Source organism: Aquila chrysaetos, chromosome 11 (genome assembly GCF_900496995.4).
Source record: "Aquila chrysaetos chrysaetos chromosome 11, bAquChr1.4, whole genome shotgun sequence".
NCBI classification, from domain to species: Eukaryota; Metazoa; Chordata; class Aves; order Accipitriformes; family Accipitridae; genus Aquila; species Aquila chrysaetos.
In genome coordinates this window covers 31,136,103-31,159,975 of record NC_044014.1, presented here as the reverse complement: position 1 = coordinate 31,159,975, position 23,873 = coordinate 31,136,103, and the positions used below count along the sequence as shown (strand labels likewise).

General features: G+C 38.8%; 1 protein-coding gene across 4 annotated transcripts in view; it reads left to right on the top strand.

The window, feature by feature from the left end:
• Nucleotides 1-23,873, top strand: part of PARG (poly(ADP-ribose) glycohydrolase) — a 75,350-nt gene continuing 51,477 nt past the window's right edge. The window contains exons 1-7 of one of the 4 annotated variants that reach the window (XM_030031165.2): nt 1-43; nt 3,786-3,852; nt 6,417-7,394; nt 10,509-10,695; nt 11,872-11,994; nt 13,882-13,965; nt 15,044-15,118. In XM_030031165.2, coding sequence (XP_029887025.1) covers nt 6,454-7,394; nt 10,509-10,695; nt 11,872-11,994; nt 13,882-13,965; nt 15,044-15,118 — 1,410 coding nt within the window. In that variant the 5' untranslated portion in view covers nt 1-43; nt 3,786-3,852; nt 6,417-6,453. The other 3 variants (XM_030031164.2, XM_030031163.2, XM_030031166.2) reach the window with 3 other exon arrangements.

The window sequence follows — 23,873 nt, the reverse complement described above, 5'->3', positions numbered from 1 at the left end:
GCCCGCGCGCCCGCCGCCGGAGGGGGAGGAGCGGGTCGCCATGGTGAGAGGGGTGAGGCGGGCGGGGAGCCATTTTGCTGCGAGCGGCGGCGGCGGCAGCCCCCGGCCCCCCCTCGCTGGACGCGGCTCGGCCCCGGCCCCAGCGCTCCTTCCGCGCCCTCCCGCCGAGGGCGCGGCCGGCGGGACGAGCCCGGCGCCGCGGGGCCGGAGGATGCGGAGGGGCAGAGCCGCCGCCGCCGCGTCGTCGCGCCGTCCCCGGGGGGCGGCTGCCGCCTGGCCCCGGCGGCCGCTGGCGGGCCCGCGCGGCTGAGGCGGGCTGGGCGGGCGGAGGCGGGCCCGCCGAGGATGAGTGCGGGCTGCGGGCGGGACCCCCCTCGGAAGAGAGCCCGGCCGAGCACCGCCAGCCCCGGCGGCGGCTCCCAGGGAGAGCGGTCGCCGCCGCCGCCGCTCGGTCCCCGCCAGGAGGGGCCCGGGGGCAGCAGCTCCGGCGGCGGCAGCCCCGCCATCGCCGTGGGGAACAAAGGTTTGTACCGGCCGGGGCTGCGCCCTCCCCGGGGCAGGGGGAGCGGCCAGGCGAGCGCCGGGGCCGGGCGCGGAAGGGGGTTCGCCGGGGTCCGCGTCGCGGCGGGGTCCGTCCGTCCGCCCCCCCCACCCGCTTTCGGCGGTTTCGAGGTGCCGGGGGACGGGCCGGCTCTGCCCGCAAAGCCTGGGCGGTGCTGAACTTGCCCAAGCCGGGCCGGAGCGCTGCTCGGCGGCCCCCGCCGCCCCGTCCCGCCCTCGCGGGAGCCGCGGCCGCGCCTGGGGCTTGGCGGGAGGAGGCGGCCGGGCCGGGCCGGGGGCTCCGCCGAGTTGCGGTGTCCTTCTCTGCCCCTTACTGCGTCTCTGCTGCGCTTCTCTTCGCGTGATACGCCGGAGGGAGGGCAGCGTTAAATGGCGAGAGGCCGGTTGTGCCGGTGCACGTAGCCTCCCCGGAGCTGGCTTTCAATGTCGGGCTTGAATCGTCCCTAATTTGGCTTCCCGGAGCCAGCGTGTCCCGTGTACCCGAGCCCCGTGGTGTGGGGCAGTGCGTGTTGCTTTCCTTTGGAGACGGCTTTGGGTAAGGATCGTTATCCCGGCTTTGTGCCTGATCCTTTACAAACTTTCGGTAACAGTGCAACCATCCAAGTGAGGTGTGAGCCGCTAAAGGTAGCGTGTCTCGCATGTGAGAGGAGAATTACTTGCTGCAAGAGAAGTGACGTTCAGCAGGGTATTGTGCCCGGCTGTCACGGCAGGGAGAGCTAAGGATGATGACAGGAACCCACATGGGCACGTGGCTGCAGGCCTGGAGTGCTGCTGGTCGTGTGGGGTGCTCCTCCTGCTGTGTAACAGAGCTGCATAGGAAAAAGTTCCCGCATGGCATCCTTAGGTTATTTTTACTTGGAGCTAACGCTGTCAAAATAAAATTTTAATGCACAATAAAGCACCTATTTCAGGAGTAGAAAGGAATGCAGGGAAGGAAAAAAAAAACAAACCCCAACAAAAACCCAAACAGATTTGCTGTGGTCTTTGGTTGATGAGTTAAACCTCAGTCACCAGTAACTAAGAGGCAACTTTGAGTAGGTAATAGTTTGAAGTTATATGTACGCATTCCTACAGAGTGGTAAATAAGAATCTTCTAAAAGTTCAGTTGTTTTCCTCAGTGGCAGATTCTGAGGAATGGTTTGTTTCATGGAAATGATTTGGGGAATCTTGAATAGAAGTTTAGAGACCACTTTAAAAAAAATTGCACCGAAGTCCAATTTTGTTTATACTGAATGTCAGCATGTGTTGTCTTTTTGTTGCCTCTTATGTTTATACCACCTTATCTGTAGCAAAAAGAGATGTTAGTAGTATTAAGGAAAATGATGTGTGTTACATTGGTTATAGGGATTAAAAGGCTAGTCAGATGTGAAAGTTCAGACCAAAGCCATTTTGTTCTGTTCTGATGCTGCTGCTATCGTTTCTGTTTATTGTGCCAATGAATAAGTATTCCTTCCTCAGTGCAAGTTTATACCTCAAGAGGTAGTCAGCTGCCTTTGAAGAGGTTTATTCGTCCCATGTTTTAACATGTCTCTTCAGTTTTTTTTTCTGGCTGCTTCTTTTCCCCTTTCCTGTAGGCAATTTGGGTTAACACTTCAAATACAAGAAGGTGAATTTTGGTAAACAGAATGACTAATAGACTTTGGTTTTAGTGAATTTTTAGAACTAAAATTTTTTAGCTCATAAAATCCATCAAGCAGTTATTTTTGTCTCAGTGGGGTGAAGCTGAGTGTTTGTTGAAAAATTGTATGGCTGAGGGTGGCACAGGTATTCTTGTGCTTCTAATCTACCTACGGCTTGGCATTACTCCCTGGTGGCCTAGTCAAGTGATGGCAATTTTGCACTACCGTTTTTGCTGCTTCAGAAGAACTTAAAATTATTTAAACGTTTCCTGGAGATTACTTTTTCATTCTAGAAATTCTGTACTTTTGATGAGGATACTTGATAACCAGCTGTGGAAAAGCGTTCAAGGCCTCAAATGTTAGGGAAAGCGTTTATGAAACAATGTCTCTTAAGTTACCTGTGGCCTAAGTTACCTATGCTACAAGTTACACAACCTCCATTTGCAGTAAAATGTGGAGTCTGTCTGTAGTGACTATTAATCAGAATAGCCAGATCTGCTGTACAGGTTTTTAAGTTCTGCAAAACTACTGTTGCAATAGGGGAACTACAGATTTTACTTACCCAGTTGAAAGCAGTGAGTTAACACCTTGCGCATTCAGCAGTGACAGGTAGATAATTTCTCTTGGCAAATGGAAAGAAAGGGAACTGAAGCTAGTTGCCAAATTTTCAGAGTTACCTTTAAATAATAACAAGAAAAGAAAACTAAAAAACCCTTCTTATACTAATGAAGATTACTTTCCAGTTGTGAAATAACTGCTTTGAGTTCTTCCTCCCCGTTTCCCCCTCCAAGTCTCTGCATAATTAGTTCATGTGCGGCTGTTCTATTAAAAGCTTGTCTGAACTGCAACATCACAGAGATAAGACTGATCACGTTCACTGGAGCTGTGTCGTTGGTAGTAAATCTGAAAAAATTGTGTCCTTCACATTTTGTTGCTGTTTAGGGGGGAGTAAGCATTGATAGGCTTCAGAAATTGTTTATGCATGGAAGGGAAAAGAAAAAGTCCTTTTCTCAGCACTTGTCACTTCCGCAATATACAATCTTTATATTAAACCTCATGTTTCACAGTATGCTACATACAAATAAGGTTCTTAGCTGGGTCTTCTAAGATGCCTAGTTGTTATTTTTTTTGTTTGTTTGTTTTAAGCTATGTCATGTTGCCTCTTCATTCCAAAGTTCAGCAGAAGTCTTTCAGGGCTCACTGCGGTGGTGGTAATTAAAGGTAATAATGAGAGCTGGAAAGTTCAAGTTACTGGGGTTTTTTTGGGGTTTTTTGTTTTTTTTCTTAATCTAGAGATTAAAACTGTATGTTTTTAACCATATTAAAAAAAAGAAGTTGGATTAAAAAAAACCCACCACACACCAAGCCTGGCATTTATAAAGATTATTACAGAAGCTACAGCTGCTGACTGATACAAATTAAGTATTGCATCACATGTAGTTTTAATACTGTTAGTGTCTGGATACTCCCTATAGTAGAGATGATAATCAGGACTTAAGTGAGGTGTTTTTATCTTCATCTGGTATGAGTGATCTTATTCGTATGCAATCTTGTTGCAGTTTTATCATGTTTCATGTAATAATGTAGTGAACTGTGGTTTTTCAGTTTGTAAACAACGGACAATTACCACTTGGTTGGAGAATAAAGGACCCAAGACAACTGAGTCCAAAAGGTAAAATACACAGCATACCTATTCAAAAGTTGTGTTCTTTGAGTGGGCCTGTGGGGAGCTCGAAGTGCAGGTTGCCAGTACAGCTAGCTACTGAAAAAAAGGCAACCCTGTTTCTGCTGCTTTCCTTATCTTGGCGCATCCTCTTGAGTATAACCAACTGACAGAATTTCACTACAAAAAGCTAACTAGTCCCCCTCCCCTCTAACCCCCCAAAACCAAACTCTTTTGCTGACTTAGCTTCCTGAAGCACCTCACTGTTTAGGTGAATAAATACTGCTGCTTGGGCAAAGAAAAAGATGGGAACCTGCAGCAAGGGAAGGCAAAGTGGGATTGCTGCTTCCAGTGGCAGCCAACCACTAGATTGAGTTAGCTGTAGTATCAGACTATGTTCTTAGTCAACAGCTCTGATTTTATTTGTTTAACATAGGGCAATAAGACTTGTGGATTTTGGCTGGTGGTCCTGCATTCAACTCACAGTTCTGTTGTTAATTTACAGACAAAAGTCTGTTCTGGTTTGTCTCATTGGACTGGGATTGTAGTATAAGCATGTACAACTTGATTTAGTTTGGACCAGAATTTACAGATGCTCAAATGTGCATTCAGGGTATTTTGTGAAAGTTGTTATGAAAGCTTTGCTGCTGAATGGTGCCAGGTAAAGTTTGGTATTTTCTGCTAGTGTAGTCTGTCAGGAGGAATGTTTGCAAGGCAGCGTTAAAATTAAACTCCTGAGAGTTTAACTATCTGATGCAGAGGAGTATCAGATATTGTTTTTCTATAATTGCAATTGTAAATGTGCTGGTTTGTTTTTCATTGATGTTTGCTAATAAATAGAAATTGAAATCCATAGCAGTGCTAAAATAGCTGGGGAAACTTGTGGTAATGATTAATACAGAAGTACACAGGGCTCAATTACAGGCTCACAGGTTGCAGTAAAGCAAAGATGTTAAGAGGTTGCTTAAGGAGGGAATGTGGTTTTTTGTTTTTGTTTTAAGATTCCCTTTAGAGTATTGCTTTTATATGCTCTCCTCCAGCCTTGCTGACAGATTACCGCCTAGTCAGTTTTAAGCAGCAGGTTTGTTGTGTAAACACTTCATGTGCCTTTCTGTTGCAGTTAACATCACAATTTTAATTTATTTGAATTTGAACACGGTGTGAGATTTGATTTCTCATCTTAAGCTGACAACAGATATTGTCAATACCTTCGAACAGTCATTTATTGAGATGGCAGCAGTAAGATAGCTTTCATTTTTCTTCATCAAAATTTTCAGTGCAGGAACAAGTGCATCGATGGGGAGTTAAATTATCATAACATAAAACCCTCTAAAATCCTTTTGTTTTCAAATAATCTTCATATGGGTGAAGTTCCAAGCTATCATCTATTGCTCCAAGCCCCCTTTTTTTTTTTTTTTTTTTTTTTCCCCCTTTTTGTTCTGTAGCGGTAAAGGTGTGAATGCTATCTCTTTATCCAGAGTGCTCTTTGAAGACAATCTGTTATCATTCACGGAGACAATTAATGCCTTCAGGAGTCTATTAAGATGTTCAGTTGCTGAATTTAGGATTATGTGATAGTTGCATATTTTTAGTGTAGATGGGAAACTGGGCAATGACCAGACTGTGATAGAGTTTAGCGTGCTTAGTTTGCATTGGTTATATACAATGCTGTAACAATACACTCAGGAGAGGGTATTGTTCAGAGTGATATATTCACCAAGACTAGTTAGGGTTTTTTTTAATATTCATATGACATCTAAGTATGTACTTACACAAAAATTAATACATAAGTGTGAAATGACTTTCCAATGTCGTCTTGAAAAGTTTCATCTGCTGATACAAAACTCGCTTCATTTCCCTGTGTAACCACCAGGACACGTTTCTTTCCATTCTTTGTGTAAGACAGTGCAGGACAAATTAGGTTATTTTTCTCTTTAAAAATAATAATTGATTTAATGTGTCTTTTTAATTTTTATTATCAGTTCTAAATAGATTTTACTCTTATGTTTTTGTTTTGTGATTTTTTTTTTTTTTTTTTTTTTTTTTTTTTTTTTTGAAGAGTCATGGGCTGCTTGTAAAGGTAAGGAGGTAATAGAATGTTTTTGAGACTATGGACTACTGTGCCCTGCTCTTCTGAAAGATGAATTTGTAGCTCTGAGGGAATGGCTACAAAACCATTGATTTCCTTGCTCACTGTATTTAACTGATTAAAATTAAAGTTAAGGAGGACTTTATAATGACTTTAACATTTTTCATCTGGAGAAAATAACTAAATAATAGCTTAATACTGTTTAGATTTGAAAATAAGGGTAATGAATCACTGGAGTAGATTTCTAAGGTAAGCAACTAATTCATCATCCTTTGGAGCCTTTAAATGGAAATAGGTTGTTACTAAGCTACATTCCCCAGTGCAGTAAAACTTGTTGATCCTGGTAGTGCTCAGTTAGAGAGTACAATGGGTAAAATTCTGTAGTTTCTGTTGTATGTTTATAATCATTGCTTTAAATATATATACACACAGAGAAATTTTATTTGGAGATAAGACATTAAATTCCTTTACTTCTCTTCCACAGCTTACACAGCAAAGTTAATACTGAAGCAAATCTGAAGATGACTTCCATTAAAAAAGAGAACTTTTGTGAGCATGATGTGAAAAAACTAGAGAATATTTGTCAGCAAAATTATTCAAAAATATCTGTGGAAGTTGGTGCAAAGCATGTACATTTACCTCAGACAGGCAGCATGTATAACTGGGAGGCTGAGGACAAAGATCCAGTCTTAGACACAGAGTCTGTAAAGGGGATGCAGTCTGGAGACCTCTTTAAAAATGCCAACATCGATCAGATGCACAAAACTGGCAAGCAGGCTCAGAGAGGCTGTGAAGAAAGCAGTGACAATTGGACTCAGAGGAAATTATCATCAGGCCGGTCTTTGAAAATGGGAAATACAAAACTTTCTTCAAAAGACACTGAGACAGATGGACAAGTGGCTTCGTGCAATTCACAGAAGCTGAAGAGTTGCAATTCTGTCTCTTTAACGGGGGAACAAGAAGAAGGGGATGTAGTTCCAGAAAGTCCACTTTCAGATGCTGGTTGTGACGCTTGTATATCTGATCTTGGAGGTCCTGGGAAACTGAGCAAATGTCAGAGCAGTTCAGGGGATTCACCTGCTTTTGAGAAAGAAAGTGAACCGGAGTCACCGATGGATGTAGATAATTCTAAAAATAGCTGTCATGGGTCAGAGGCTGATGAAGAAACAAGTCAGTTTCTTGATGAGCGAGAGGACATCAATATGTCAAAATCCATAAACAAATCTTTTAGAATTCAATATGGGGATGCTGAACTGGAGTCAAGAAAGTCACGGTTTTCTGCCAAGGGCTGTGAAAGCTTTGAGGAAATAGATAATTCTGTTAAAGAGGATAGTCTGCATACAAAGTCACCTGGGATCTCTCCTACTCTATCGTCAGAATGCAAAGGTGCAAAACAGAGTGTGAAGAGAGACTCCAAAATCACCTCTCACTTCATGAGGATACCTAAAGTAGAGGAGAAAAGGTAGCGTTCTGTCTGCCTCTTCATCTGTTTTTTCACACTTAAAAATTTCCACTTTGGTAATAGCACTTTGGAGGCTGGATTGTATAAAGACTTTTGCAAAATGTATGTTAAGACACAAAGACAACTGATGTAAGCTTGAAATAACTTATTTTTAAGGGACTACTTGTGGATTTTTTAAAGGATACATTTGTCCAGTACAATTTTTTAAATCATTGGAGATCTGTTAAAATTCGGAATTAAGGACACTGTAGGAAGTTGATTTTCTTTATCAGAGAAGTGATTTAAGATGATGGGATTTCGAATGCTTGAAAATGAATGGTGGTACAGGAGTGCTTTATGGAGTGTTGCTCTAGCATTCATTCTTTAATTCAGAATACTTGAGGAAACTGACGTTTTCTTGGTTTTTTTAGTTCCATCTGTCAAAAAATACTGAATCTATTTTATTGAAGCATCAGTGCTACTGGTGCTTTGATTGAAATAGACATGAAAAAATTCACTTTTGAAAGCAGTTGTAGAGATGCGTGTGAGTGTTTTTTGGGGTTTTTTTGGCTTTATTCATAATTTGGGAGAGAGAAGGACTGGTGATGATACGCTACAGCAATGGAAATAGAAGTGCTGAGCATGACGCAGAACTCCACATGCTAGGTGTTGTGTAAGGACAAAAGGATAATCTTTGCTCTGAAGAGTTTAGATTTCAGTGGGAACTGAGAAAGTGAATAAACAGCAAAGGAGTAAGCAGAAAGAAGAGGACTGTGTGTGTTGGTGTGATAAGTGATGATCTCCATAGACTGAAATCCTTAAAGCAGGGCAAGAAAGTAGTTTTGTACATCTTTACTGGGTGGTCCCTTCTGGATGTGAAGAGCAGCACAAATCATACTTTTCAAGGAAATGAAGAAGAGGTGATGGAGGGTGGCTAACTAGCGATGGGAGCTTGCATTTGAGAAATCTTAAGAGATGAGTAGGCTGAGAGTGGATTTGGAAAACAAAAAAAGGTAGTTTTAGGAAAAATGGATGGATGAAGAATTTGCTAAAAAAAGCATGGAAAAGGGGGTCATAAAGTTTAAAAAGACGGCCTTAGGGAGTACTCTTTTCACTAATTTATATGAATTGCTGTTGTAGCAAAGCAGCAGAGGTTGCGGGTTGTGTTTGTCAGTGCTAGAGCATCGTGTGTTACAATAAATCCATGTTTGAGAAGGGAAACTCATGCAAAAGTTTTGCTGTGTGGATAGATGGGAATCCTAGCAATGCTTTACAGAATAATTAGTAAGGTAGAGTATGAGGCTGTAGAGAGACTATTTTTCCTTTTCTTTTGGGGGCCTAAACAAGATGATGTGAAGGTTATAAACCTCAGTGCCAGGCAAAATAGTGGTATTGCCTATAGTGCTGTTGTGGTTTAAGCCCAGCCAGCAACTGGGCACCACACAGCTGCTTGCTCACCCTCCCCCGCCCTGAGGGATGAGGAGGAGAATCGGGGAATAAAGTAAAACTCATGGATTGAAATAAGAACAATTTAATAACTAAAGTAAAATAAAATGTAATATGAACAACAGCAATAATAAAATATAATAATATTAGTAATGAAAAGGAAAATAATTAAAAAAAAAAAAAAAGACAATGATACACAATGCAATTGCTCACTACCCACTGACTGATGTCCGAGCGGTGATCTGCCCCACCTGGCCAACTCCCCTGAGTTTATATACTGAGCATGGCATTCTATGGTACGGAATATCCCTTTGGCTAGTTCGGGTGAGCTGTCCTGGCCACACTGCCTCCCAGCTTTTTGTACACCTCCTTGCTGGCAGAGCATGGGAAACTGAACAATCCTTGACTTAGGATAAGTGCTACTTAGCAGCAACTAAAACATCAGTGTGTTATCAACATTATTCACACACTAAATCCAAAACACAGCACTGTACCAGCTATCAGGCAGAAAATTAACTCCATCCCAGCTGAAACCAGGACAAGTGCTTAAGAGGGCAGTTAGGAAATCTTAAAGCTTTCCTCTTGGTTTTCATTAGACCAAGTCTAATAAGATAATAGAGTGGCTCAAATCTGAACTTGTGGAGAAGGCAGCAGTAATGTATCAAACAGGTTTCAGTCATCAGTAATGCTATGCCAGAATTACTCTTTGGCTGTCAGATGAGCACAGTGGGTCTGTACCCAGTGTCATGCTGATGTGGCTACACTATTTGCATGTGATCGGCCAGGTTGGAGGCATTGTCTGCACCTGAAGATACTGGCACATGCATAAATGGAGCGAACAGGTTGGACAACATCTTTATCCAAGGGTGGAGTGAGTTTGCCAATGGGAATTTAGAGGTCTAAACAGTACCTCAAAGTGTAGGCTTTTAACTTGTTTTGCATTTTGCTCTGAGAACTTTCTCTTGCATGAGAAACATCTGGTATGTTACGTCAAACATACAGCAGGTTCAGATTTTTCTTCCCCAAAATCTCAGATCCATTCAGATACCTTTGATCATTAAAGAGGATGAGTTCATCAGCTCTTGCATGTATTTGATTTTTGCAAGTGTTTTTTTGACTATTTTTAAATTTCTACTTCCATTGCAAGTATTGTATGCTTGGCATGAAAAATGGAACCCTAGTGAGAAAAGGTGGTTAAGAAGTTGGTTTTGGGGGTTGTTTGTGTGTTTTTTTGGTTTGTTTTTTTTTAGTTTGAAAAAGGAATATGTGCATCTGTGCATGTACATGTGTTTGTTTTCTAACAGTTGAGAAGGGGCTGTAGAGGGTATCCTGACAAATGTAGACCAATGAGTCTGTCTCCTGTCCCTGCATAAACAGATCCTGTTGGGAAAGAGCATGACTCTGCAGAGGAGAACCCTGCCTTGCTAACATATTGCAGTTCTGTGAAGGTGTTTGTAAGCCTGCAGAGAAGAGTGTTTCGGTAGACATTGTGTACATGTCTGTGTTGGGGAGGAAGAGGTTGGTGGTGGCAGGGGTTTTCGCCAAATAAAGCTTTGGCCTGGGGCCACAGCAAATTCTAGCAAATAAACTGATTCAGTTATAAACATAACCCTGGGGTGGAAGTTCATGTATTTGCTCACCAGGTTTTTCAGTGGAAATAAAATGTTTCAACGTATTTTATTTTAACAGCAGAAAAGAAAAGTGTGAATTCAAACCCCAGAGGCCAGGAAGGAAGATTCCTAAATATATGCCACCTCCTCTTCCAACTAATAAGAAATGGTTTGGGACACCAATTGAAGAGATGAGAAGAATGCCTATGTGTGGGGCCCGTCTTCCTCATCTGCGACCCTCAGCCAATCATACAGTAACCGTCAGAGTACGATAATTGAGTGTATTACCTGAAATCAAATTTCTTACTGAATTGTTCAAGAACATGAAATGCCAAATGTTAGTCTTGTAGTATTAGCGGGTTGTGGAAGTCTTTCTTTGCCGTTCCTTGTGAGCAGACTGGGGCAACTGATATTCCTGAAAATTGACCTTTCTGATGCACAGAATTAGGATATTAAGATCCAGAAGCAATGTAATTATGGTTTTAATGCCTCTGGCTTTCAGGGATGAGTATTTTTCTTTTGCATAGGTGTGTGTGTGTACTTCCTTGGCTGAGTTGTAAACTGTGGCAATTTAAATACATCTGCAAGTAAAATCTTTACTTCAGTGTTTTTATGTTATATTTTCATTTTAATATGATTCTATTTTGGGTTCAAGATACACAAAACGCTCAAGATATTCAAGATATGATAAAGACAAAGAATGAAGAGGAGATTCGAGCAATTTTACCACTGCATTTTAGATCAAATCGGATACATTTGCCTTTAACCCTTTGGAGTAGTATGCAGTCAAGTTATTGTTGAAATAAAACACGTGACCAGAAGTCTGTAGGGTAATGGATAAATCACAAACAAAAGAGAAGCACGTTAAGTTTAAATGCAAGTTCTGAGAGAATCAGTGCTGCCAGAAGGCCATATAGCAGATTAAGTCTTTAAGAACATTGCATTATTTATTTTTATATTTCTGATATTCTGTGGAGTAAACTTGAAATACTGCTATATCTATAATGATTTCCCATCCTCTTCAGTGTTAGGTTAAAAAATGTTATTTCTGCACGCAACTATGGTTAGATTTAAAACTACATTTTGAAAATATTTGCATGAAACTATGTAGATAGTTAAATTCATAAATGAGGAAGTATTTAGCTGATAAATGGACACAAAATAATTGCATGTATTTCATTTATTTCAGTATGTTTCAAGAGGTCAAATGATAAGGTGGTATTCTTTTCACCAAACATAACATAAAAGTAACAGAGTAACAGATGGATTTTTTTCTAACTGAATATCCATCATGTGATCAAGTTGTAGCTTTCCTCTCTCCAAAAAGGATGGCCATAGATGAAAGCTTTTTTAACTATGTTTTTGCTTACTATTTATTTCTTCCATTTAAAAACTTGCATAGAGAGTCTGAGCTTCCCCCCGCCCCACCTTCTGTGTTGCAGGTAGATCTTCTGAGGGAAGGAGAGGTGCCTAAACCTTTTCCAACTCACTACAAAGATTTGTGGGACAACAAACATGTTAAAATGCCTTGTTCAGAACAAAATTTATACCCTGTAGAGGATGAGGTAAGATAAAATATTTACAGTTGTGTAATCAAATAAGTTTGTTTATGTATAAATGAGTTTTCAGTTTACTGCATTTGCTCAGTTAGCAAATTGTGTGTATGGAATTGGAAAATCAAATAGATGAACATACCTGGTCTGAAAAGCTGGATTCTGGGTCGTGATGCTTCAGGCAGAGCAGAAGATTTTTTTTTTTTTTTCCTAGTAATTATTTTACCTAGCTATTGATTTGATGGTGTATATATTTCTGTACTTATATGGAGTATAAGCTTATACTCCATATAAGTTATATATTTATGTGTTTTGTGGGTCTTTTTGTGAAGCAGTTTGGGAAGCCAACAGATGTGAATGAATTTGTAACCACATTCTGATTATAATATTCTGTCAGGTATTGCTGGTAGGTTGAGGTATATGTCTGCTGTTCTGCTAAAACAATGACAGAGAGATTAGGGTTAGCCCTGCATGGTTTGTTGATGTGATAGTTCTTGTCACTGCTCGAGGATTACTTAAACATATCCGCTGAAATACTTAAGAGTGTGGTGAATAAAATGAGCAAGTGTGTCCTGTGGTGAAGACTGTATAATGATTATTGATACTTGAATCTGGAACAAAGAACTTTTATAGCCTCTAGGAAGTACTCTTGGTTTTTTCATTTATCAATTTTACAGATACAGTATAAAATATATTTAACTGATGTTTCAGAGATAAAGCATTCATAAGATCTTTGCCAGTTGAGCAAGATGAATTGTCTCTGTCTTTGTGGTAGTCTTGTAAGAAATATTATTGCTTGCAATAGGCAATAATACTTTCTGTTGAGGAAAAATATCACAGGATGTCTTAAATTTGGGTTGGCCCAAGAGTCAGCCACAGCAATATGCTTTTAGAATCTGTGCTCTTATTGTTCTTAATATTACATTTTTATAAAGTTGATTCATTTTATATTTTTGAGTTGCAGATCTTATAAACTGTGGTCATGTAAATCTCCTTTCTTCACAAGGAAGGGCATTATTTGTCCTTCATGAGATGGCATGATGTCGTGGTTTAACCCCAGCCAGCAACTAAGCACCACGCAGCCGCTCACTCACTCCCCCCCCACCCAGTGGGATGGGGGAGAAAATCGGGAAAAAGAAGCAAAACCCACGGGTTGAGATAAGAACAGTTTAATAGAACAGAAAAGAAGAAACGGATAATGATAATGATAACACTAATAAAATGACAACAGCAATAATGAAAGGATTGGAATGTACAAATGATGCGCAGTGCAATTGCTCACCACCCGCCGACCGGCACCCAGCTAGTCCCCCGAGCGGCGATTCCCCGCCCCCACTTCCCAGTTCCTATACTAGATGGGACGTCATATGGTATGGAATACCCTGTTGGCCAGTTTGGGTCAGGTGCCCTGGCTGTGTCCTGTGCCAACTTCTTGTGCCCCTCCAGCTTTCTCGCTGGCTGGGCATGAGAAGCTGAAAAATCCTTGACATTAGTCTAAACACTACTAGCAGCAACTGAAAACATCAGTGTTATCAACATTCTTCTCATACTGAACTCAAAACATAGCACCGTACCAGCTACTAGGAAGACAGTTAACTCTATCCCAGCTGAAACTAGGACACATGAGAAAGAGTGCTGCATGTATGAAAAAGAGATCTTTTTATGAATTTTGTGAATGCTTCAATTAAAAAGGAACTCTTAAGGAAGTAAAAGGTAGTGGACTAGAAGTTGCAGAAGTACTTTACAGTTACTCAAAATATGTGGTTTATTTTTAAAGAACTTCACAAATAGAACAAACTTTATTTAAAAAAAATGTGGCAAGGAAGACAATTATTAGTAAATATGTCTTTCTGTTTTGAGTAACTTCATCTGACTTTGTTTTGGGCTTCTGTTTTAAAGAACGGAGATAGAACTGCTGGAAGTCGATGGGAACTAATCCAAACTGCCTTACTTAACAAATTTACTTGCTCGCATGATTTGAAGGTAAGCTTGTCAATTCGAAATCAAATCTATGTACATTTATGTATGTTCAGGCTCTCCATGTACTGTTAGTGATTCTGACTTGGTCCTATTTGTTTAATCACTTATAAAAATAAGTTTTTAAAAATCTATGCTGTTCAAGGGATTCCCTAATGAATTAAGGGTCTTAATGAGTCTTAAGTGTTACCACTGAATTTATTAGGTATTATTAAAATGAATTGTCTTTATAAGTCTACACAAAACTGTGTTTGTCCAGCGGTATTTACTAGTTTGTGGTAAATGAAGCGTGTAGGCTTTTTCTGTAACCAGATGGTAGGGAGATGCACAGGTTAGAGGGTTTGAAACAGTAACTGTTCATACCAGTATACTCCACTAAAATTGCAATGATTCAAGCTGCTAACAAAAATCTGTAAATTTTGGAGACTAATGCTCTGTTGATAACTTATAGTTCTCATTGGCTTTAATGAATTGTGATTTGGAGCAGCTTAGAATTGCTATTATGTTTTTTGTGAAGAATAATGTAATCTAGATTATACCTGAAAGGCAGGGAAGGAGGAGGATGCAAAAGCTACAGATAAACTTTAAACAAATAAATAGTGCTCCCCTGGCATCTAATGAAACTTCCCGTGATAATACTATTTTTTTTCCTATTTTTTCTGGAGAATTTTTTAAAGGTGGTTGTTGCTGTAAGGGCCTATTTAATTTGTTGCGGTTCTGATTCTTTAAGTTCATAAACTGGTAAAACTTCTGTTATATTGCTGAGGTTGGTATTTTTAAAGAGAGCAAGCATGGGGTGGGGAATGTTTATGTTGTGTGGTTTAGGCAGATCCAAGCATGCCTTATCTTGTTTTGTGCTAGGAGGAAAACCCTGTAGACTAAAGCTTATTCAGTGCTAAACCTAAAATACAGGATTCAGTACCATGGAGTCACACTGTACTAATACAGTTTTATGGATTTTGATAGGCTCTGTGACAGGTTTTAGCCACTAGATGGTACTGTTCCTTCAAAAAGGAAATTTCATAAAATCATTTTTCTTCTCTTAAGTATCTCTAGGCTTTATTTTGTTGTGCTGTTTCCCTAGGAGGCTATATTGAGGTACAACATTGCTTATTCCAAGAAATGGGACTTCACTGCTCTTACTGACTTCTGTGAGAAGGTAAACCAAGTCTAAAATAGGAAGAAAAGTGAAAAATAAAAAATATAAGTGACTACTTTGTCTATATGTCTCAATGCTTTTGGCTTTATTTCCCTTTTCAAGAGTAAAGGTTTTGCAATCATAATCTGTGTGGACAGTTATTTGGCTGGTAACTTCAGTTGAAATGATAATTATACTTTATAAGCTGGATTCATTTTAAATTTTACACAGGTAGTTTGGGTACTTCAGTAAGAACTAAGGTTACTGAAGGTAAGCTGAGAAATGCCTTTTCTCTGTTTTATAACCAGAATTATTAATAAATTGTATTAGTATTTCCACTGTAATGGTTCTCTGTTTTAAAAAGTATTGCTCTTTTTTTCCTTTTTTAAACAACTTTAGTGTTATAATACAGTGATGTTTGTATAGACTGTGCTTTGCTGGTCTAGCAGTAAAATTTTGCTGTATGCTGAGATGATGAATTTAAACTGCAGAGCCTTTGAAAGATTGGGATGGTTTTTATGACTTCACATTACTTTTCTGGAAGAGGGTGGAAAATAAAAATTAATAGTAGGTGGCAAATGCAAGTTGGACTATTATTAATGTACACCCTGACTGATGTTCAGAAACTATGCTAATTAAAGCAGTATGGGAGGTTAAATGAGATGCAGTAGAAATTGTGTTTTTTTTCCACCAACTCAGAAGTGCTTTTAAAACATGTGTGCCTGTTGTCTTGGGAGGGGCTTGCTAAGCTGTATTAAGGTTCATTGGAAACTAAATTTGATTTGAAGTCAATTTTGTCAGTTCTGTATGTTTAAAATAGATGTCTACTTAATTCATGTGATCAGAGGAACTGTTCTTTCTATTGCCTGTTTCCATTGCGTATAGGGACTACTATTTTACAGAATGAGTTTTGTTTTGCATGCAACACAGTATTTTTATTACTTGCAGAAGGTACCTATAAAACTACCGGTGGTATCATATTTGCTAGCCATGAGCGCTACTGTGTTCGCTCATCTTGCCAGGTTAGTGCTCCCCCCTCTCATCTGTGGGGTGACTGTGTTTTTCAGGCTGGCTGGTAGAGCCTGTGGATATTTGGCCTCTTTGCTCCTGTTGACTCTTGTACTAACTGAAATAAACTTGGGCTGTTCAACTGTTCAATCTTGTGTTATTGAAGAATACATATTTAAATTATTAGAATGTTTTAAAGTACAAGCAAACTATTTATTTAAAATCTGACTCGGGAATGTACCAGATTTGCATCGTATTGCTACAAACACAACTGAGCTTGTCCTGATGTGTTCATATCGTGCGTCTGGGAGTTCAGAAACTATGCATGATTAGATTCAGAGATCATCAGCCAGGGAGAATAAGTAATATCAGCTGTCTCCAGAGAAGAGAGGAACAGTAGGGAAATAAACTATGTATTGGGCATCAATCTTTCACTGAGGGTGAAAAGGCAATTTCTGTCACCTGGGAATGATGATTTATTTGTGAGGTTCCCAGATGAAGGGAGGAGAGCTGTTTCAAAACATGGATTTTTGACCAAGGTGAAGAGTGTGCAGCAGTATGTTAAATAAGGAGCAGTGAAGCACTGTAAGACAGTGGCTCCTTGTAGACCACGGGAGCAAAATCTTACCCTGGCTTTGTTTATTGAATATATTGAATTTAGTGAACAGAACGTGGGGGGAATACATCTTGCAGAGAGATGTTTAAATCTGTTCTGTTATTAAGGGATGTGTGAACTCTTCAAGTTCTGTAAATTAACAAGGCATCTGCTTTCAAAGACTGTTTGCAGTCTGCTTAAGTCAGCAGCTATTGAGTGAAAAGTTGAGATCCTCTGTGGAAATGCCTAAATATACTAGCCTGTAGTGAAATGTAGCTTTTGAAGTTACTGTATTTGGGAGTTAATGATTAAGGGCTTACCACTGGCTTGTGTATTTTCTTGTTTATCTTACTGTTTTGAGGGAACAGGGGAACTGTGTCAAGTGACGTTTGCTCAGCAGAAGTTGAGAGGGTTGGTTGAAAGGAAAGCTGGCTTGAATAATCAGCCCAAAGGGAGGGGCAGCAGCTCAACAAAGGGAGAAATAGTCACAAATATATATTAAAAGAAAAAGGTTAAAACAGAGTCTCTGATCCTCAAATATCTATTTATATTCTTGGGTACTATTGGCTTCCAATGCATTCTTAACCAAGAATTCTGTGGTCTGATTTAGAAGGCAGCTGGGTCCACAAATCTAATAGTGTCTATTTTAGTGATGCATTTAAGGCCACTGTATTCAGATATTACTTCAATAAGTCTGTGCTTGGTGAATTATAAAGTACCATTTGTTATTTTATCTTCTGATTCTGGACACAGCTCACCTTATCTATTAATCTGTTAAATGCTTTCATATCAGTCTTACATTGCGTTTCCTATTTTAGGTAGTTTCTTTCCAAGTTACACAGTCAAAATATGCATTGTTTTTAAATCCTACTTGTAAGATTCAAATCAATGTCCTTGTAATAACAATAATTACCAGTTTCTTGGGCTTAAGTTTATTTTCCTTTAAGAATAACACTCTTTCAGCTTTCTTAACTCATGGGAAATAAATATCATGTATGTGACCCCGGATTTTTTTTCCAAAACAACATACCCTGACATGTATAGGCTGACCAGTTTTACAGTTTGTCCAAAGTGTTGTCAGAAGAGGGAGCCCTCACACTATTTTCAAAAGATTCTTTTGGATGCCAGTTAATGTTTGGAAGTAAAATTCCTGTTTGTACATTGAAGTAAATTTGGGAGCTTGGGGTTTTTTTGTTTCTTTTTAAAAGTTCATAGCGCCCATCAGTAATGTACATAAAGCTCTCAGTAGCTTATTTGCTTCAGACATCTGACAGTTTTGTTGTCCTCTATGGAATTTCCACACTGTTGTATTGATTTGTTTTGCCATCTGTTTGTTAATATTGGCAAACAGGCTTAGGATTTATTCAAGTTATTACTTAGTGGATGAAAAATATTAGTGCTAACATTTTTCTTCCTACTTGCAAAATTCTTGTCACTTGGAAGTCATCCTTGCATCAGTTTTCCCAGAACTTACATAGAAGCCAGACAGTAAAGAGTAAACAACAAGCAGAAACAGAAATGTGAGGAAACTGCTGTGGATGGAGCTGTCTCAGGACCCACAATGTGTTGTAGATGAGCTTTATTTATGTGAATGATGATAGGTTGGGGATTTATTACATGCTTTTGGTCAACAGTGCTACATACTGTAGAAGTTTTTATTTTTCTTTCTTGTAGACTTGCCTTTCCACTTCCAGGCAAGACCAAATTATTTTGCTTTTTCCCAAGTGCATGAAACAAAAAGCCTAGTGAGGTCATTCAAGGCTTATGTCTTAGACTAATCTCCAACAACAGCAACTTTATTTAAAGAGAAAAGTAGGGCTTTATAATTTAAGATAGTCACATTTGTCTGCTGCTTTAGATTGGGCCTGCTTGTTCTGGACATGCTTTGTTTTTATTGTATTGCTTTAAAGTCTCTTAGAGCTTAAACATAATTCTTGTTAATGTTGTTTCATGAACTCTTCCTGTTATTGCTTGCATCTGTCTTGCTCTTTCAGGAACAGAGGAGTGTTTAAATGTGAAAATGACATGAGATTGTATAAGCAGTGCATAACTTTCTCTAAAGGTGATCCTTCTTTTAAATTCGGTTTTAGTTGCATAGTATATAAGAACTTCAGTCAGCAGGATTTATGTTGTGAAGCTTCAGGAACCTTCATGATATAGAACCTCTGTCATTAAAATCTGAGCTCTTTTGAGGTGAACCAGTCAGTGAGCAGCCTCACAACTTGTTTTTGTCCTTTACAGTAGAGCTGTATCAAACTGAGTTGTTTGGTCCCTTCTAAAACTTGTGAGTTTTAGCAGCAATACTTAAGTTAATAACAAATCTACTGAAAAAATGTGACAGACACTTAAAGTGACAAAAAGGAACTCTGCAGGCAATGAAACAACAATGGGCACTTTTATTGCTCGCATGAATTTCAGTCGTCTTCTAAACTCCTTTGAAACTTGGAGAACTGTAGCATTTTCATCAGTGTCAGAAAACAAAAGAATAATGCTCATATGATTCTTGATTCTTACTTGCAAGTTATACAAGTTATAGGTTTTCCTGATATGCTTCAGTAAAAGGAAGGAGTCAGATCTAGTAATTTGATTTTTAGCTACTCTTGGTGCTTTTTTGTATATACAAAGCAGAAAGAGAGGGACTCATGTATGCAGGACTGTTAGCATTTAGGATTCCCAAAATATTTGTGTTTAAAGAGTTACTTTGTGAAATAATGTCTGTATGCTATTCAGTGCTGAAAATTATTAAATCCAGTATTTAGGCATGTCAAAACTGTAATCTCTGGTGATTACTCATGTATTGGAAATTGCAAATAGTTTAGACGTAAGTTTGATCTCTTAAGAAGCATAGACCGAAGATTGGAGTTTAGGTAAATTTGTGTGGCATTAGACAGTGATTGTCTCTGAGCTTCTGTGAGTCATCTGAAAAATGGATCACAATACGTCTTGCAGATGTTCACATTGTATCCATAAATATTTTTATGTTTGTCTGGCCTCTTTGAGCTTGATCATCTTGGCGGAAAATTTGTGTCTGTGAAATGGAGAAGATACAATGAGAGGAGTCAGGAACGGTGTAAATGTATGTAATAGTTTCCATATGAGGAACGTCTGAATTCAAAGCTAGGACTGTTCCATCTTTTCATCTTAGTTGAGAGAAGTGCAGAATGGGTATAACAGTGGTGTCCAAAATTAATGTAAAAGAGGGTGAAGAGGAAATGACTGTTCGTTCTTCTAGTACAACAGTTAAGGGACACCAGATAAGTGTTCCTTGCAGGTAAGGGTTTCAAAACCAGACAAAAGTAATTACTTATTTAGATACTGAATAAAAGGCTGTGGAACTCCTTGTCCAGGGCATGTGGAATATGCTATGGCTTTACATCAGGTTTTGAAGGGATTTGGAGAAATTGCTGGTGGAAAGATCCCATTGACCATCTACACAGATACTGTGATGGACTCTGGAAATTTCTGAAACTGATGACTGCAAGTAAAGAGTGTTGTGAGGAAGTGCTGCTGATTACTTGCTTTTCTTGCTGTTAGACTTTTCTAGACATTTTTTATTGATGGACTTTCATGAACTTTTGTCCATTTTTACATTCTTATGACTTTGCTGGGTTGAAGTTGAGAGGCAGCAGTGGCCTTGGCCCCGTTGTGGCATAGTACCAATATGAGACATTGCTGACAGAAAGGCATGGGGATCTATACACTAGCCTCTTTTAGGAGGACAAAATAGTAAATGTAATTGACATTTTAAATGAACCTCACTCGAAGGCACTTGCCTTTTAAAATTTGTTTTTCCAGTCTCCCTGCAGAACTTTAAACCCTTGATGCCTACTTGATGCAAGTAGGAAGACTTAAAGGGGATATGCTAGCGGTATCTTTACAAAGACACTCTGTCATTCTCCACTGTATAATACTCAGTTTCCGGCTTTTAGTGTAGGAAAAAGCATGTGTGTGTCTACAGTGCCTGTTTATGGATGTCTTGTGGTTGTCTTGTCATTTGGGAAAGCTGTTTGAAGCCAATCAATCAATTTAATGACCAGGATCTGCATATTTGCTGTTGATTCCCATATAAATTCAGCATTCAGGAAATCCTTTTCTATTATGAAAGAAGCTGTATAACTTTTACATTTGGATTTTTCTGTGAGGTTGAAAGAAACATGATAATGCTCTTTAAAAAGACCAATCTCTTCTCCTGTCTATACTTAATTGCAGAGAAGAACCTTCAGCATGAAGGAAAAGGAATAACGTACCAGATGACTTTGTCTGTGCTCCTTTTTGTCCTTTTCCAGTCAAGCATGAATTCACTGATTTTAGCCTCAAAACTGGCTGTTAGCAGTTTTTTATGGCACAAATCTCAGCTTATCCTAAAATCTGATAAAAAGCTATATACGAAGAAAACAAGGTCAGTTGTCAAGCTGAAGGAATATATTGCTATTTTTCTTCACCCTTTAGTTATGCTTTTACATGATATAGAATATGGGCTATTAAAAATGTTTGTCTTACAATTACAGCTGTAATTAGTTTTGAAACAGGATTAGAAAAGGAGTCCTATTTCTCCCTGCTTTTTTCCATTAAAGCTTGCATGACAATCATAATTCTGGATGCTAGATCCTTTTAGAAGTCCAGAGCAGTCAGGATATGAGGCTTCATTACTGTCTGCTTTTACATGCAAGTGTCTACCTGTAAATTTCTAGAACCTTGCTTAACACCTTTTTCAAACTTTCTATAAATGTAATTTACAAATACATAAACTTATTAATAGATAATATGCAAGATAAATATGTAAATAAATCACTTTATAAATACAATTTTTTCTATTTTCCATAAATATCACACATCCCTATTACAGATGTTTTGCTCTTCCAAAAGTCTGGTTTCCTTTTCTTGAAAAATCGGTAGTTAGTTATTGTACTAGAAATTATTTTTCATTTGCACAAATCCTTACTATTTAAATTTTGGCCTAGCAATATTCATATAGATATGTGCACACACTTTCTAAGATACCACTTTTTTTCTACTGCAGGTGTTCTGCACAGATTCCAGGATATAGGAGAATATTCTTAAAGTGAGGAGTGGGGGAGCATATTGCATTGAGTCTTGTTTCTGTTAGTCAATGCTTTGTACTTAGGAATAATTAAATGGAAGAAAACTCTTATATTTCAGTGAAAAAAAGCTAACAAATGTGTGTTATTGAATTGCTGAATTATGGCATAAACCTAGTAAAACCTGGGATAATATCTGCAGAATGTGCTTAGTGTGGGTTTTTTGCCACACTATAGTTTCTCATTTGAATGTGTGCTGCTATGTAGTATACTAGCATGTTTGGCCTGAACTTGGTACTTTCAGAAAATGTCAGATGCCAGTAATTGAATTAAGATGGAGCATATTAAATGTTAGAGAACTGAGCAGAAAAATCAGATGTGCAAATATTGGCAATATGTCTGCTTCCTCTCTAAGAAGAATTGCTTGCTTTTGAGATCACTGAGCTGATTTGAATGAAATTAAGAACTGTCTTGTCAATGAAATACTCCAAATGCAAAATTTCAAACAGCCACAGAACCATACAGCCTTTAAGCATGTGTGCTCTTAACCTTAATAACCTGAATTTAATAACCTTAAACTTAATAACCTTAAGAAATTTTGGAAATTACCTGGACAATTTTGGAAATAATTCTTTCATTTTTTTTACCATTATTTCTATTTTTCATCTAAAAAAAGAATATGAATGCAACATCTGAAGATGATGCGATTGTAGTATAGTCTAGTTGGATTATGGTTGAGCTCTGGATTTTCACTTATTTGAAAAAGACCAAACTGTTTAAGAACACCTGCTACTGTTAAGTAAGTGCATATCTTGGGGGATAGGGCTTTACCCCACTCTCGTTTCCTAGCAGGCCTTATGAATCATGTCAGTCTTTCCTGTATGTTTTGTTGTTTGAATGACCTGCTTGAAAAAATGATTGCTGTAATCAGTGATACTGGAATAGAACGAATTTTAAAGTACCAAATTGTTCTGGTGACTGGGTTTTTGATAAATCATTTTTATAATTGTCTGGACAGTACTAACAGAAGTGAGCATTTTAGAGATGTCAGCACTACAAATGTAGGCTTTTAAACAAGAAACAAAATGTCCCAAGGCTGAAAATAGCCTATCCATTGCTCCTTGCTGGATTTCACTTTAGTTCAGATGTTTTCAAACAATTTTCATTACATCAGATTACCTTTTTAAAATCTAAACTGAAAAGGTCTTTTGAGTGTGCCATGAAGGGTTTTCTTTTTACAGTAGCAGAAAGGAATTTGTCCCCATATTGAACAAAACACTTTTCTGGTGTGGAGGGAATATGCATCTTGTACACATTCAAAACATTAGAAGCTAAGCATTGTAGAGAAGAAATAGCATTGAGTACTGAATTACAGGCTGCTTCTTCGTTGTCTGTACTTTCTCAGGAAAACAGTTGAGTATCTTTTAAGTGGTGTTTTGTAAGCACCATCGCAATGACTGTTGCATCAGACTATTGACTCAGAATTACCAGGGAAGGGATATCTACACATACCAGGTGTAGAGTTTTAATTATAATGTGTCTTAAGTGTTTGTGGATACTTAATGCTTTGAGACAATGTAGAGGTACATCCTGAGGATTTCTTCCATAGTTTTTCACTGTATTGAGAGCATTCCTGTTTAAAAAAAGAAAAGAAAAAATCTAGTAAATATAAATGTTTTGGTTTTAAAAGCTATCCTCTGATAGTTGCTTTTTTTGTTGTGTTTTGGGAGCAGGGGGCTGATGAATATATTTCTTTGCTTCCATTGGATTATGTGTAAATTGTCATTTACCTGTGCTCACTTATCTATCCCAAATGACTAAGAGAAGCCCCTTTGGGTTGTGGTGGCTTTCCTTAGCTGCTTTGTGCCTTTAGATTTATTTGTCTGTTTAGGGTTTCTTTTGTTGTTGGGTTTTTTTTTGGGGGGGGGGGGGGGGGTGGTTTTTTATTTATTTTTTATTTAATGTCCAGAGCAGTTAGAATAAAAAAACCTGATGATGGTCAAAGCTTTCAAGAGAAACACTCTCTGAAAAAGTGTAGATGGAAGTAGGGAAGCGATAAGGAGGCATTGCCATTGTTAGAATGACTATGAAGGCATAAATGAAGTGTATTGTAATTATATTCCCAATTCTTCTC